Source organism: Aythya fuligula, chromosome 6, assembly GCF_009819795.1.
Source record: "Aythya fuligula isolate bAytFul2 chromosome 6, bAytFul2.pri, whole genome shotgun sequence".
Lineage (NCBI taxonomy): Eukaryota > Metazoa > Chordata > Aves > Anseriformes > Anatidae > Aythya > Aythya fuligula.
The window spans coordinates 35398712-35412705 of NC_045564.1; the positions used below are offsets into that span (position 1 = coordinate 35398712).

The 13994-nt window shown below is 39.9% G+C and overlaps 1 protein-coding gene across 9 annotated transcripts in view; it reads right to left on the bottom strand.

Annotated features, from left to right (window-relative positions):
• Positions 1 to 1062: 1062 nt before the first annotated feature.
• GTDC1 (glycosyltransferase like domain containing 1) overlaps positions 1063 to 13994 on the bottom strand; it is a 154733-nt gene continuing 141801 nt past the window's right edge. For 6 of the 9 annotated variants that reach the window (XM_032189888.1, XM_032189896.1, XM_032189892.1 and 3 more), the window contains 3 exons: positions 10434 to 10504; positions 9644 to 9735; positions 6502 to 6672 (listed from right to left, as the gene is read on the bottom strand). In XM_032189888.1, coding sequence (XP_032045779.1) covers positions 6508 to 6672; positions 9644 to 9735; positions 10434 to 10504 — 328 coding nt within the window. In that variant the 3' untranslated portion in view covers positions 6502 to 6507. Of the gene's footprint in view, positions 2302 to 6501; positions 6673 to 9205; positions 9236 to 9643; positions 9736 to 10433; positions 10505 to 13994 lie in introns of those variants that run through there. The other 3 variants (XM_032189894.1, XM_032189891.1, XM_032189890.1) reach the window with 2 other exon arrangements.

Below are 13994 nucleotides of genomic sequence, written 5' to 3' on the forward strand. Positions count from 1 at the left end.
GCCAAAGCCGGACATCACCTCGCCGAGGAGCTGGGTGAGACCTCCTTCAGCCGTGGGCTTGGTCAGGATGTGCTCTGGAGTCACCATCAGTCTCGAGTCAAAACCATCGAGTTTTGGCGTATTGCATCTCGTGGCACTATGTGCGCAGTCTGTTCGCCACAAGCCATGGCATGACGTTGCAGCATCTCCTCTTTCCTTTTATTGGTTTGGAGAGCGACTCGCTGTGAAACTTGGACCGAGTCACTTTAATTGTACCATGCCTCAGTTTCCCCAACAGTAAAAAATTTGGTCTAATTTGTTCTTGCTGGTGCAAGGTGTGATAGCCTTAGTGCAGATTTATGATGCTGTCAGATAGGAAATGCAAGAAGTTTTGCTACTTGGCTCTAGCAAATGTGACTACCACACCCATGCACGGTTCCCTGAGAAGACCACATTCAACATCTAGAGCCAAGCTGGGCTTTGATCGAGCAGAAACAGGGGGAAACCAACATATAAGACAGACGATTACTGCAAAATTACAACTCTGCAGTGCCAGAAAAATATCTGAACATTTACCATTTGCCACTGGATCTCCCTCGGCTTTTTGACTGATTAATAGAGCAATTTTAAAGAGAGCTACTGCCTGCTCACACTGCGAAAGGACAATTCAGCATCTTGATGGTGTCAGAAAAGATCCTCTCTCAGTGCTGACTGGGAAGCCAGGAGCTGCATGCGTGCCGTGGGATCAGCCTGAGCCTCTCCTCTGACATGGATGCAGCCCTAGAGCCCCACAGATTTCGGGCAAGGCTGGCACAGGAAAGATGTTCACAATCTCACCAATGAGCTCAAAATGCTCACCAAGTTTGCCATTGGGTGACAGCCTGCTGGCCCAGGGAAAGAAACCACCCTGCCTGGTAGGAAGGAGTATGAAACCATACCTGTCTGTCAGGAGAGGTCTCACCAAGCTTTACGTGGCAATGACTTACCAAGAATCCTCTTCCTGCTTCTTCCCAGAACGGAGCTGAAAATCTTGGAATTGTCAGAACATTTTATTATCACTTGCAAAGCAGATTCTACTTCATCAGATAAAGACACAATTGCATTCATTGACTCTGACACAAGGATATGCATAGTGATAAACATACAGATAGATGTACACACTTATACATGAATGAGATATGCTAATTAAAAATTGCAGTGGGCACTTTATTAAAAATTTATTGTACAATCTACATCTTCAAAACATTTTACATCAACAAATATAGCAGCTTGACTGCTGGAATCATAAGTGATTTATCTTTAAAAGACTGTATTTGTAACTGGATGCAAAGATTCTTGATGAATGGCCGTTACATTTATACTACTACTTTTTATTGGAAGTATTTTGACTGTTATCTGTTTGTTCTCCATCCTTGAGAGAAATAAAACAAGTGTCTCAGCTTTCATTTTATCGGATAGATGGCACCATGTAGCATATTTCCCATGCTAGTTTGAATTACAGCTGTTTATCTTTCAGCTTTCTTTAAGATTAATTAAATGCAAATGTAACTCCGCGAATCATGGGATTACCTGCCAGACCCCTTATTAATACCTTCACTTAAAAACCCCTGTGCCAGAGAGTCATTAATTTGCAAAAAGAAAAGTGCTAAAGCAGCCCTTTGCCTACAAACAATTCAGAGATGGCTGCCCAATTAGTCCGGTAGCACTCGGATCCTCCTTTCAGGCCCTGTGGCCCTTTGAGGACACAATAAGGCTCCAATGATAACCTGGCAACCTAGGTAGAAACCCAGCCAAGTGTGAGCGTTTGAAGCTGCAGCTTGGCTGCCATCGTGTCGGCGAAAAGAAAGAATTCAGGCACCATGTCATCCAGTACAAAGGATAAAAACAGATTCAACCGGAAATTCAATGTGGCACCACATATGGGATACATGAGTGCGGTTATACAACAGGCCACATATTTTTTTTGAACAGTCTCCTGCATGTGATGCCGAGGACATGTGTAACCATCATAACGTCTCTAAGAATCTGTATTTAATTTGAGCTGGGGTGGTGGCAGGGATTGGAGATCTGAAGCCGCCACAGGTTTGTGGCAGATGGCTCTGTGTCAGCTATGACAAGCAGCCAGGCTCGGCTTCCTCTGCAGATTTTCTTTTCTCTCTGATCAGGTAAATATGGGCACACTCTGGAAACTTCCACAATTCTGCCTGAGGCTGCAAGTTTGTGACTTAGCCCCATCTGTCACAAATCTTCCCTCGGTTCTGTTGCGAGCAGAGACCTGAATTTACCACGGAGCGCTGCCCAAGAAAAGCCAGCCATCTCGCCCTACGAGGAAGCAGAGGAGAGATCACACGCAGAACGTCAGCAGCTGCCGCAGAAGGGACATCTCCGGCCTCGGGAGGAGCAGCGTGTGTAGAGCCACTCTTCCTGGGGACCAGCCCCACCACCGTGCCCAGCGCAGCCCCGAGAGGCAGCGGGAGGCAGCTGGAAGTACCAGGCCAGATCCGAATTGAGCCCCGTGAAGTTGGTGGCAGCCCTGCTCCAGCACTTCCACCACCAAATGCCACTCTTACTGGCGGGCTCTGCAGACACAGCAAGGACTGAGCGGGCCCGACCTGCCCCTCGCACCTCAGACCTGGCAGAACCAGGAACCGGCAGGAGAGAGCACCTAATTCCCCTGTGCCACCATCACTGCTCTGGCTTTTGGCTTCTACTTCAGAGTAACCTCGGAGAGAATCAACTCCACTCCTTATTCTGGAGGGGGGTAAGAGTGATAACTCTGCAAAAGTCTGGGCATTCATGTTTTCAAGGAACAGAACATGATTCAGTCAACAGTTCCTAAATATGCAGAGACAAAATCGTCATGAGTAGCAAAGTTTTCACAGTAAGCAAGATCTTTGTGTGAAGAGACAGCACAGTAAGTGTCAGCAGCACTGCAATATCTTCTATGATACAAACATTTTTGTTTCCTGTGTCCTCAGAGTAGAACAGAAATATTTAATATCTGTGCTGCCATCATTAGACTTCAGAGTTAACCTTCCGAGTTCAGTAAGGATGGTTCATTTGTTCAGACCTGCTGCTTCAGGATAGCTGGAGTTCAAGCAGGCAGTACTGATTTGGCATGCATTTTATGCACGTTCTTAGAATTCCCTTAACAAAATTAAGAATCAATGATTATTATTCAGCACAAAACCTGAGACTTGGAGTGCGCGAAAGCAGAGTGATTTACAGAGCCAAATTGTGTCGGGTCAGCCTTACTCTGTGACCCACCTCCTTCCTCCTGTAAGTGAGTATTAGGGAGGAATCAAGGTGGAAAGCAGCTTGTAGTAATTACTTTTGGAGCTCAACTTTCAAACTCCAAGCACCTTTGGAAACCACCATCAAAAGACAGCATTGGTATACGTGAACTGGGTGCACTGTGAGGCCCAAGTCAGAGCTATATAATACTTCTCAGTAGGGTAACAGTATTTCCTTGAACAAACTACAGTTTCTTTTATCAACCTTTTAAAACTCACTTCTTTCTTTCTTCTGTGTTTAAATAAAAACATAAATGTTGGATGTGAATTTATGCAAGATACCCTTCCACTAGGAAAAGAAGGTTCAGAACACATTGAGCAACCACAACACTAAGAAAAGAGCATCAGATTTTCTTTCTCAAGGTAATGCAGATACACTTTACTAAAAAACAATTAGTTTTCATGCATTTTGCAACTTTTCTGTCAATCTTAATTCCTTTGACCCATTTCTCCATCTACCATTTTGCAGTGGCTACGGTTCATCTACTTTCTAAAACTAAACTGGAAGCTATCTATCAGTGTTATAATAAAAAGTTCAAAGTCCTCGTGTTGATGCTGAAAGATGCACACAGAACTGCATTCTTAATGAATGCTTTCTTCCTGCTCCATAAGCATGGCCAACTGCTACGAGCTGTAGACCAGGATTTTCAGAGAGCTTAAAGTTCCTTGATCTCTTGCCGTTCAGAGAGCCACAGCAAGGTGAGCCCTGAGAAAAGATTGAGTGGCAGCTTCTGCTTCCAGCAAACAGCTCAGGAACAAGGAGATACTCAACATAATATGGTTGGCTCCCAGAATGACCTAGCAGGCAACTTTTAACAGCCCCTGCTAGCTCATTTCTTCTTCAGCGAACATCCACACAAGCTAGCAGAACTCACTCTACCAAAGGTGTTTCTGGACCCACGTGCAGTTTGTAGACCTTAGATTGACCTAAACTGTCTAAATTGTGTCTGTGGTCCAGCAGATTTTTCTACCTCCTAGTCTAGCTAGGTGTTTGACTATATCAGATATATGGGAATGAAAAATGTGACGGCTTCAATCTAACCTAGATACAATCCTCAGCAATTTAATCCATCCTGCTGTGAAGCTGGCTCTGCTTTGAGCAGAGGCTGGACCCAGATGACCACCAGAGGTCCCTCCCCAAATTACTCTAGGATTCATTATTCTAAATAAGTAACCAAGGAATTCTTTCACATAAAAAATCCTTGACTCATACATTTTACTTAGGACCCATCCTTAGGCAGCTCTTCCTAGAACCAACAGAGACGGGAGGGCATGGAGGCAGCATTTTCTTCATTTTCTAGCTGCTCTAACCTTCCTATACTGGCTCTGAGAGGCAGATTTAGACCATCTCTGAAACCACTTTAAATTATTCTCACTGGAAACTGAGCATCACAAGAGGAAAATACAAATTTCACACCTGTGCTTTCAGCCTACTTCTGACCTGCACCTAATACCAACCAGGTAGAAGCAGGAATTCAGCACAGGGCCTCCTTCTTTCCCTGCAAACTTGCTCTGCCACCAAAAGGAAAGTCAGCGCGATGGGTGGGAATATTTGTACTACTCACACAGCCTGGAGAGCTCTAAATTAACTTTATCAGCTTGGGACAAAAGATCTGGAGAACACTGTAAGCAAACATCTGCTCAATATACATTCACGGTTAAAAAGTAAACAGTGTGTTTGGCTCCATAAGGAGCAGGTTGAAAATTATCACAGAGTACAACACATCACATAAATTGATGGCATGGCCTAGAATACTCTGTAAAGTAATGATCACACCAGCACAAAAACAGCTCTCAAGCATCAAAATGGCTTGAATGATAGGTGGTAAGAATATAAACATGGGATAACATTCACAAGGAGGGACTGAAAAGCCCAGGATACTGTAAGTGTTTGACAAATGTTTATAAAATAATGAATGGTATGGAAAAAATTGAGTGGGAACTTCTGCTACCAGGCAAATGACTCAAGAACAAGGAGACAGTGCAACTGAAGGTGGGACACTCTGAGCCAACTGAAGGAAATCTTTTAATGCTTATGTCTGTAAACACGGAATGAACTGCCTTGCTACAGAGAGCCAAGAAAGACAGCAACAGAGGTCTCCAGGGGCCTGAATGTCAAATGGAGAACTAGTACGCACAGCATGGAAATATTTCATACTAAAAGAAGAACATGCAAGATTATAAAATCTCCAACTCCTGGGTTAAGACCAATCTCTAATTCTAAAAGACAAAGAGAAGACCTTTAACACCCTATTTCTACCTGTGTCAGCCTTCTCTCTGATGCCAAAACCATGATATTAAAGTAAGCACATGACATGCTGATCCAGAGGGGCAATTAGCATCCCTACGGAAATATGAAGTTCTCAGGGAGTTTTTTTGGAGGGTGGTGAAGAAGAAGTAAGGGCAGAGGCCTCCTCTCTGGCCTGTTCAAGGTTTACGGTTCTTGAACAAGGTCTCTTCAAGAGCTATGAAGAAATTTTGTTCCTTGCAATGGGGCTGAGTGGCTGATGCCACTAGCATGGGACTCCCCCAAGCCCCCACATGTCCAGCTCAATGTAACCTCACTGAGCTGCCTGCTCAAGTTGCTGAGAAGGCCTCCTGCCACCTTCCTAGCTGTGCCTAAATATTAAAGCTGGATCACAAAGGAACTCCCACCTGTTTGCCTGAAATAGCGAATATATTGCTTTATCGCAAATGGAGCAAAAAGAGGGGGAAAAAAAAGTTTTGTTAGAACAGCCATATTCATCCAAATTCTGGGACTGGAAACAATTCAGATGTCTAAAGTCTAACAGGGATCCTAATTTGATTTTACAGCAGTTTAATCCCTTTGAATTCAGCACAGTTCCTTATCTTCTACAGTGGTGTAAGGAGGAAAAAAAATCACGCCATGTGTCTTTTCATAGGCAGGTGAGCTTCTGTAGTGTGATGGAAATGAGAAGATGAATGTCAGAAAGTGGGCCAAATTCTTTTCTCTGTTAAACAAGCATGAGTGAGAGTAGGATTTTTCTGCAGGAACTGAAGCTGACAGCATGTCAACCAGCACTCATTCAGCTGGGAGGGCTGGGAGAGATTATTTAAAGTTGTCAGCTCCTTCCATGCCTGGCTTTTGGCAACTCTTCTTGTCCCTTTCCACTGTATACTCTTTATACATGCTGTTTTAAATTAAGAAACTGAAGTGAGGGAACTGAAAGGTAAACTTAAAGAAAATAGTGCAGAAACAAATGCTTCGCCCTATTTATTTATTTTTAAAATCTATGAGATAGGACTCGGCAAGCTTGCAGACCCTGGCAGGTCTTGTGGTGAGCTCCAGTGGAAACTGATGTCCCGTTGTTGTTATTTGCTTCATTTTGGCACTTTGGCAACCACAAATAGCCAAAGAGGAACTCTTGATTCCATAAAACTAGAACAGAACAAATAATTGATAACAAATGAGGTTTTGTTTTCAACAGATCTTGATCTTCTGTTAACAACTGGTAGAAGGCAGCGTCGAAATGCAAATGAGCCGGCCCTGGGTGCTGTGAGAATACCCAGGGTAAGCAATGTATCATCTGGAAAGGTTTCTCTAGGTGCTTACATTAGGGGCATTTTTAAAAGTCTGCCAGCATGAATCTGCTCACTGGAATTAAGCTATTACACTTTAATACACGGGTCTGTGCATTTTCACAGGGATATTCGCTGTGTCTGGCTCCCTAACCTGGCTGCCCCGCTGCCATTCATCTTCCCCACGCCCCCAGCTTTGTCAGCACAGGCACTGAGGACAACTGGAGGAATAACTGCTTAATGAGACTGCTGTCTACTTACTACGGGTATCCTTAGTAATAAAACACAATATGTGAAAAGATAACCCAAAGTACTTCTGATGATGATTACCTTCTGATCTATAAAGCAGAATCCCCAAGCAGTAAAGAAAAGCATTATTTGCTTTTAAAGCAGCTTTACGTTTTTTCCAAGACCGTACAGCTACTTTAAGAACTGTCGTAGGGAGCGTGCCAGGAAGGTTTCTGAACGAGAAGTAGCTAGTTGGTATATATTACCGTGGTGGGGGCCCTCTTCTATGCCACTATAGTATATACTATTATACCATTCTGAAATAAGTGGGACCACAGTGGAAGCACTGCGTGCCCTTCATGATTTCACTCTTTTCAACTTCCAAAAAAGAAGCATCATTCCAACCCTGGTTACACATGTCTAAGTTAGCATCTTCCTAGAAGGTTTACGGATAGTTTCATTGCAAAATAAAGACTTAGTGTACGTGGGTGTAGGTACAAAAGACAACTCTAACAGTATTCTCAGAGCTGAGCCAAAGCCTATTAAAGACAACAGGGATCTTTTCAATGGTATTCACAGGTTCTGGATTAGGCCCTGCTTTACTCATTTTAAAACAATCCCCACGCAGCTCAGTTCCTACCTGTTGCAGACACTGAGCACTCAGGACATCTGATGGAGCTGCACTGTTCATAGCACACAAGACCATTTGCAAAGGATGGAGTATGCCCCTCCATTTCTGTAGTTGCACCCTGGCTACAAATAATTCCAAGTTGTTTTTGTTTTTTTTTTTTTGCTTTTTTTTTTTTTTAAAGTATTTTTTCCATAAGAGAATCCGTAAAGTAAATCAGTATTTTGGTTATGGGGCTTGTGTGGACACTGCCCTCTGTGCCACATTTTAAACCCATACTGCTTCACATCAGTATTTGACCTGCCATTCTTTCCACTTTTGGTGTGCCAGCCCTGGCTTTTATTTAGGAGCTGGGGATCCACAAGCACAGAGGAGATCCACGTGAGCAGAACTGTTAGCTGAACTTGAAGCATTGGGAAATGTCAAGGTAAACGTTTAAGGACTGCTTCCCCTTTGAAGCCACCATGTCTAACTATACAATACTATTGACTCAAGAAGTAATGCTGAGCGCTGGAAGTGTTCAGTCAGCATTTTAAACTATTATGAGCTACCTTCTGAACCATTGCCAAGTTAATAGACAATGAAAGATAATGAGCTTGAAATTGGGTGTTAAATTGCATTTTTGGTTCTCTCCTTTTTTCTTGAAGTTTAACTGTTTCCTGCAGAAACAACATCATCTTTGATGTGTCATTATGTAAATGTCTATTTTTAGGTCACAAAAAAAGTCAAATGCAGGCTAAACTCTCCCTCCTGCTACATGTGTGCTCAAAAGGGTAGGGAGGCACATGAGACGCAGCAAGACCAAGACTTTCTGGTCCCCAGAGGGAGGAATGTGGAGAGATGAGGTTAGGTCTGCTGGCAGCATGAGCCTCCAAATTAGGAAGGAGATTACTCGACTCGCTCGTTAACAGTGTGCCTGGGTGGCTTCAGCCAAGGAATGCTCGAGGAGAGACCGCTTTTATATTGCACAGGTAACGCAAGCGGCATATCTGCCTACGCGCTCCCTCGAAGGACTTTCAGGTGAATCCAGGTTTTTACAAATGCTGCCTGAAACGCCTCTGTCGTGCAGGGGTAACGTGTATCTACCCTGGTCACGATGCTTCCAGGGCTGTAAAAGTTATAACTGAACAGAAAATGCTGTAAGTTTGCATATCAGCATGCAGACAATAGCAGTTATTTTATAAGAGCAGTATCGTGTAATAATGATTTTTCACTGAAATAATATAAAATTTAGTGCTCTATCTACATAATTAAAAAAAAAAAAAAAGTGATTCCTAGCAATATAAATACACATCTTGAGAACACAGAAGTCAGTCTAGCATTGAACACTTGATCAAAATTCGAATGGAAGGTCTATCACTTAAACTGCATTTTCTCTACATAAATAGCTGCAAAGAATAGGACATGATAAATACCAGTAAATAATGCTTCTAATCAACTTTTTTTTAATGCTCAACATAACTCAAAAAGCAAAGAATTAAAAAAATCATAACTATCAAAATAATTCAAATAATTCCAAAAGGCAGAGAAGTCTTACCTGGTCCCAGTCACCTGCATGTTTTGAGGACTGCAGATTAAATTAGGATAGGAAGGTAGGTTTATCCTCATTAGTATAATTGTAGGATCTTTCTTTTATTTTCCTTTTAAACTAATGAGTTACATTAATCCAGGTTCATTTTTATAAGCCTCTTGGGTCCAAATGTAAAGGACAGTCATTTTAGAAAACAATAAATTAAAAAAAAAAAAGCATGTAGCATGCATTAAGTGCACGTATTTCATAAGACCTAGGTTAATACAACTGGCATCTAGTTTAATTAATCCTTGTTAGTGTAACGACTAATATCCCTCCCTAGCATGTTTCCTTTAAACATTAGTATGTTAATTAAATTTTTTTTTTTTTTTTTTTTTTTAATTTTTTTTTTCCTTTGTACTTCAATATGGCATTATATCACGTAAAACTGTTCTGAACAACTACCTTATAGAGATGTTTCCTTACAATATCTGGTCTCTTGCAGAAATTCTGAAGCCTTTTAAAAAGCTGTTCAGGTGTAGAATACAGATATTCAGCTGCAGGAAAAACAGATACATTTTTAATGAAACAAAAACCTCAAAGCACACACTCGATATTAGTCACTTTACTAATTAAAAATGCATATTGCTCTGTGCCGCCTCGTGTTTTACATTATTTAAGCATGATTTTATAAGGTTACCTCAGCTCACAAGGATGTTTAATGCTAAATAAGACTGTGTAGTTGTGCTGTTTAGACATCTCCTTTGGGTGATTAAAATACATTATTCTAATGTAACACAATGCATATGTGATACATTTAGTGATGAGATTTTTCAAAGAACTGGTGCTACATTAGTGTGTATCCTGTACCACGGTTGCATACTATTAAGTATTAAATTGTTTAAATAATTTGGTGTGATTTTCAGGCCTCTATTTTTTTTTTTTCTGTATCTCAAAAAAATCTGCAAACCATTGCAGCATCACTGACCTTTTAACAAAAATCTATCATTATGGGTTGTGTATGCTAACAATGAAGAATGCTATTTCAAAACTTGCTTTTGTGTTATCTTAAAAGAACAGATGGCAAATATAAACTTCGTCTAATGTATTAAAACACATAAAATTTTCCTTAACACTAACATGTTGGCTTGCCAAATAAACAATTGCTTTTGCTCAAGTTTATTCTCAAACTTTGTATTTTAGCGTGAATCATGTATTACTTTTCAGGAAAAAGAGTGAGCAGCAAAGCAGCTACCTGGAAATATCTCCGGGTACACCAAGGCCTTGGGACACAGTGGATAACAACCGCAATATACAGCTTCAACCCTGAAGATTAAAAATAATAAAAGCATGAACAGGACACTGGGGAGTCAAAAACTTACTTTGGTGCAAGAGCGTAGAAGTTGACTACATATAGCATAAGTAAAGCATTTTTCTGCTCAGCAGCTCAATCCTTCTAAATGCCAAAGTTGCTCTTTTTAAAGAAAATTTTATTGATCATATGAATTACATAGAACAGAACAGCGAGCATATGTTTTGTTCGCTGAATAAATCAAAGCGCAGCTCTGCATTTTTTTGTTTTTTAAATACTGTTTAACACATTTTATAATCAGCAGACAGACACATGTAACAACATGGTGAAGTATGGACGGCTTTTCTTAATAATACTGCAGAAAAACAAGGGCATGCATACGCGCATTTGTATATATGTGTACATATACACAGATGCACACAATCGCCCTTACCTGGCAGAGCAGACACTTGTTCAACTTTCCAAGTCCAAAGGTTAGAATTAAACATAGCCTAAGAACAATTTGCAGTATGCTTTGGGCTGGGATCTTTTAGCTTATGCACATGCATCAAATGATTTCCTTTATTTTTCAGGTCATAAACTTTTCTTTTTTTTTTTTTTTTTTTTTTTTTTTAAATAAACACTGATGAGATTCCCCTGCCAAAGCCTGTTATGTTTTGTGGATTTGTTTTTTTTAAGGAAAAATTTACATATCTTTTGTAACATTAAATCCAGATATTTTATAATTGCGACACAATGGCACAAAGTTTTCTAGTAGCAATTCTAAAGAAAAGCTATCCGATTCCTGTTTGCATTTTAATAACTGAATGGGTTAAGGCATCAAGTTTTCAGTTTATTTTTTTTGCATAATGACCATTGATCTGACATAATGTCCCTCTAAAGATACAACTGTAATTTCTGTTGGCCAGAAATTACACACTGAAATTCAAAACACTTCTTAAAATATGTTTATTTTATGAGAGTCTTTGAATTTCCTCCAACATGTTGACCATACGAGGACTTTATTTTTAACTTCAGTTTCCCTCGGTCCCCAGAAAAAATCCGAAATCTTGTCAGTGTTCACCTTTTTTATTTTCAGTGACAATCCAAAAGGCTCTCGCTACGTTCATGCACACATTGGCTTTGTTACTTTATTACAGGCACCCAATCCAGTCCATACTGAGCCCTGCTTCCTTTAGCTCTACTTGTTTTTCAATGGGCAAAAAATAAAATAAAGAATAACACAGTCAGCTTTCATGCTACAAAACTATGCATATCCACAAAACCCAAAGATACACATTTCTCTGCAAATGCTTTTGCTAGGCAATGATTGCTAGTTTTTCCATAAACTTAAATTTTGTAATTTATGTTTGTTTTTTTGTTTTTTTTTTTTTTAAATAACATATGCACTTCAGATTGCATTTTAAACATTAACAACGATTTCAAAGTGTACATCGTCTAGCACTATATTTTTTTACCAAAGGGAAATGTTTCTGATGTGTGATTTAATTGATGATTTCAGTTCTTAAATATTGTGTCATATGTCAAAGCAAATAGATTTTTAAAGTTTTCTTTAATCTAGGAAAAAAAAAAAAAGAGTGAAACTGTGGACATTTCAGTAATAGCTCAGATCACTAAGTTATGTTAAAATATTTGCTTTTTAATCGTATCGTCTGCATGAAAAAAAAAGGAACAGCTCCCTAAAACAAAACTGCAGGCCAAGATGCAATCTGAGTCATCATCTGAGTATGCAATTTCCCCCTTACGAAAATCCTCTATCAGGATCACGAATTAGTAAAAGCAGAATTTAATGCTTCTGTAGTTTACTGGATAAAAGGTGAAATTTGGAAGTCTTTCGTTTGCAAATGATCCTATTTGCATACTAATTTTCCACCTTTCCTCCCCAAAGTTTACATGCACCCTTGGCCACGTTCTCACCACGGCGCAGCCAGTCTCGTTGCACACCGTGCACCTTTAGATGCCAAGAGCTTGAGATCAAACCGAACTGGGCAGTGCATTCCCAGCACGCAGACACAGCTTCAGACTGAACAGGGAAAGGGGAGCTTCGTAACTTCCATGCATTTTTGCCTTTTCCCAGAAAAGTATCATATCATAACAATAATACAATTATTCTTCATTTCAGTCCTTAAGCACTACTAGTTAAATAATAAATAGAGTTCCGATTGATCTATTGTTAAAATGGCTAGTAAATGACCTTTTTATTCCAATTAACAAATCATCTGCTAAATCTATGAATCTTAATATTCAGATCTATTCACTTCAATTCATACAATTTATCTGCAAATAGTTGTTGGGCTTTTGATTCTAAATATAATTAGCTGATAATTTTGCTTGGCTGAATTACTTTTCTGGAGGGCCTGCTAAGGCTCTCAGTCGCATTATCTAGCAATAATGAATCTGATAGGTGAAATTTTTTACTGTAATGAGGATGAGACACAGTTGTGACACCTGAGTCTAGTAATAACAGAAGACTGCTAATTATCGACAGCACTTTTTTGTGTGATGCACAGAGAAAAAAAATCCCTCATTATTAAAAAATAAAAAGTTACAATTATAAGTGACACCGGAGGAGAGTAAATAAAATGGAGTGATTAAAACATTGCTGCTTTAAGGGTGTTTTTAATTAAGTGGAAATGCTAATGTTGTCATACTTAGCAGATGGGATTAAAATTAGTTATTGTAAGTAACTCATATTTTATGTTATGGTTTCCACAGCATGTCTACAAGATCTAAGAAAGTGATACATTCCATAAGACATTTAAAAAATGAAATTCTCATAGTCTTTACAGCTCATAATAATGAACATCATGAATAAACTATTGAAAAAAAATCCTGCCAAGGATTTTACCATAGTGACTTAACTAGCATGGAATGTAACCATAATGTACTGGGCTGCTGGAATCGCGCTGCTGGTCTGCCTTTGTCTTTTGCTGATTGTTGCATTTCTTATTTCCTTCACACTCAACAATAACAGAAGTTTGGTGTTTGGGCAGGCATCCAACACCAAGTGTGGTGTCAAGAAGGTACAGCTTTGGTGCAAGGAAAGATGATGACCACCCACCAAGGTGATGTTCTAAACTAAAGCACAGGATGCATCGTGTAACTGCAGATAAAAACCTAATTGCACACTTTCTCCTACTTTATTTGTGTAAAATTTTCCATCTGCTACATCTAAAGATGTCTAAACTGTTAGTATCAAACCTGCATTCAGCTGCCAGCTGTGCACATTAAGGATTGCAAAACACTAAGTAAATGAGGCAGCATAAAACTGAGTAGTACTGGTCCATCTGCCCAGTACTGGTAGGGACCCCCATACCTGGTCCTTTTAAAGCACCACACTGCTGCTCAAATTGATAAGGAAAATACTTAATAACATGCTTTAAGAGTCTTGGTTTAGAAAGCTCAATTTGCATTCGCTATCATGACTTCTAAGTATCGGAATCTGCCTACTACTAGTACAAGTTAATGCATTTCATCTCTCTTTCAAATGCTCTTTGAAGAACT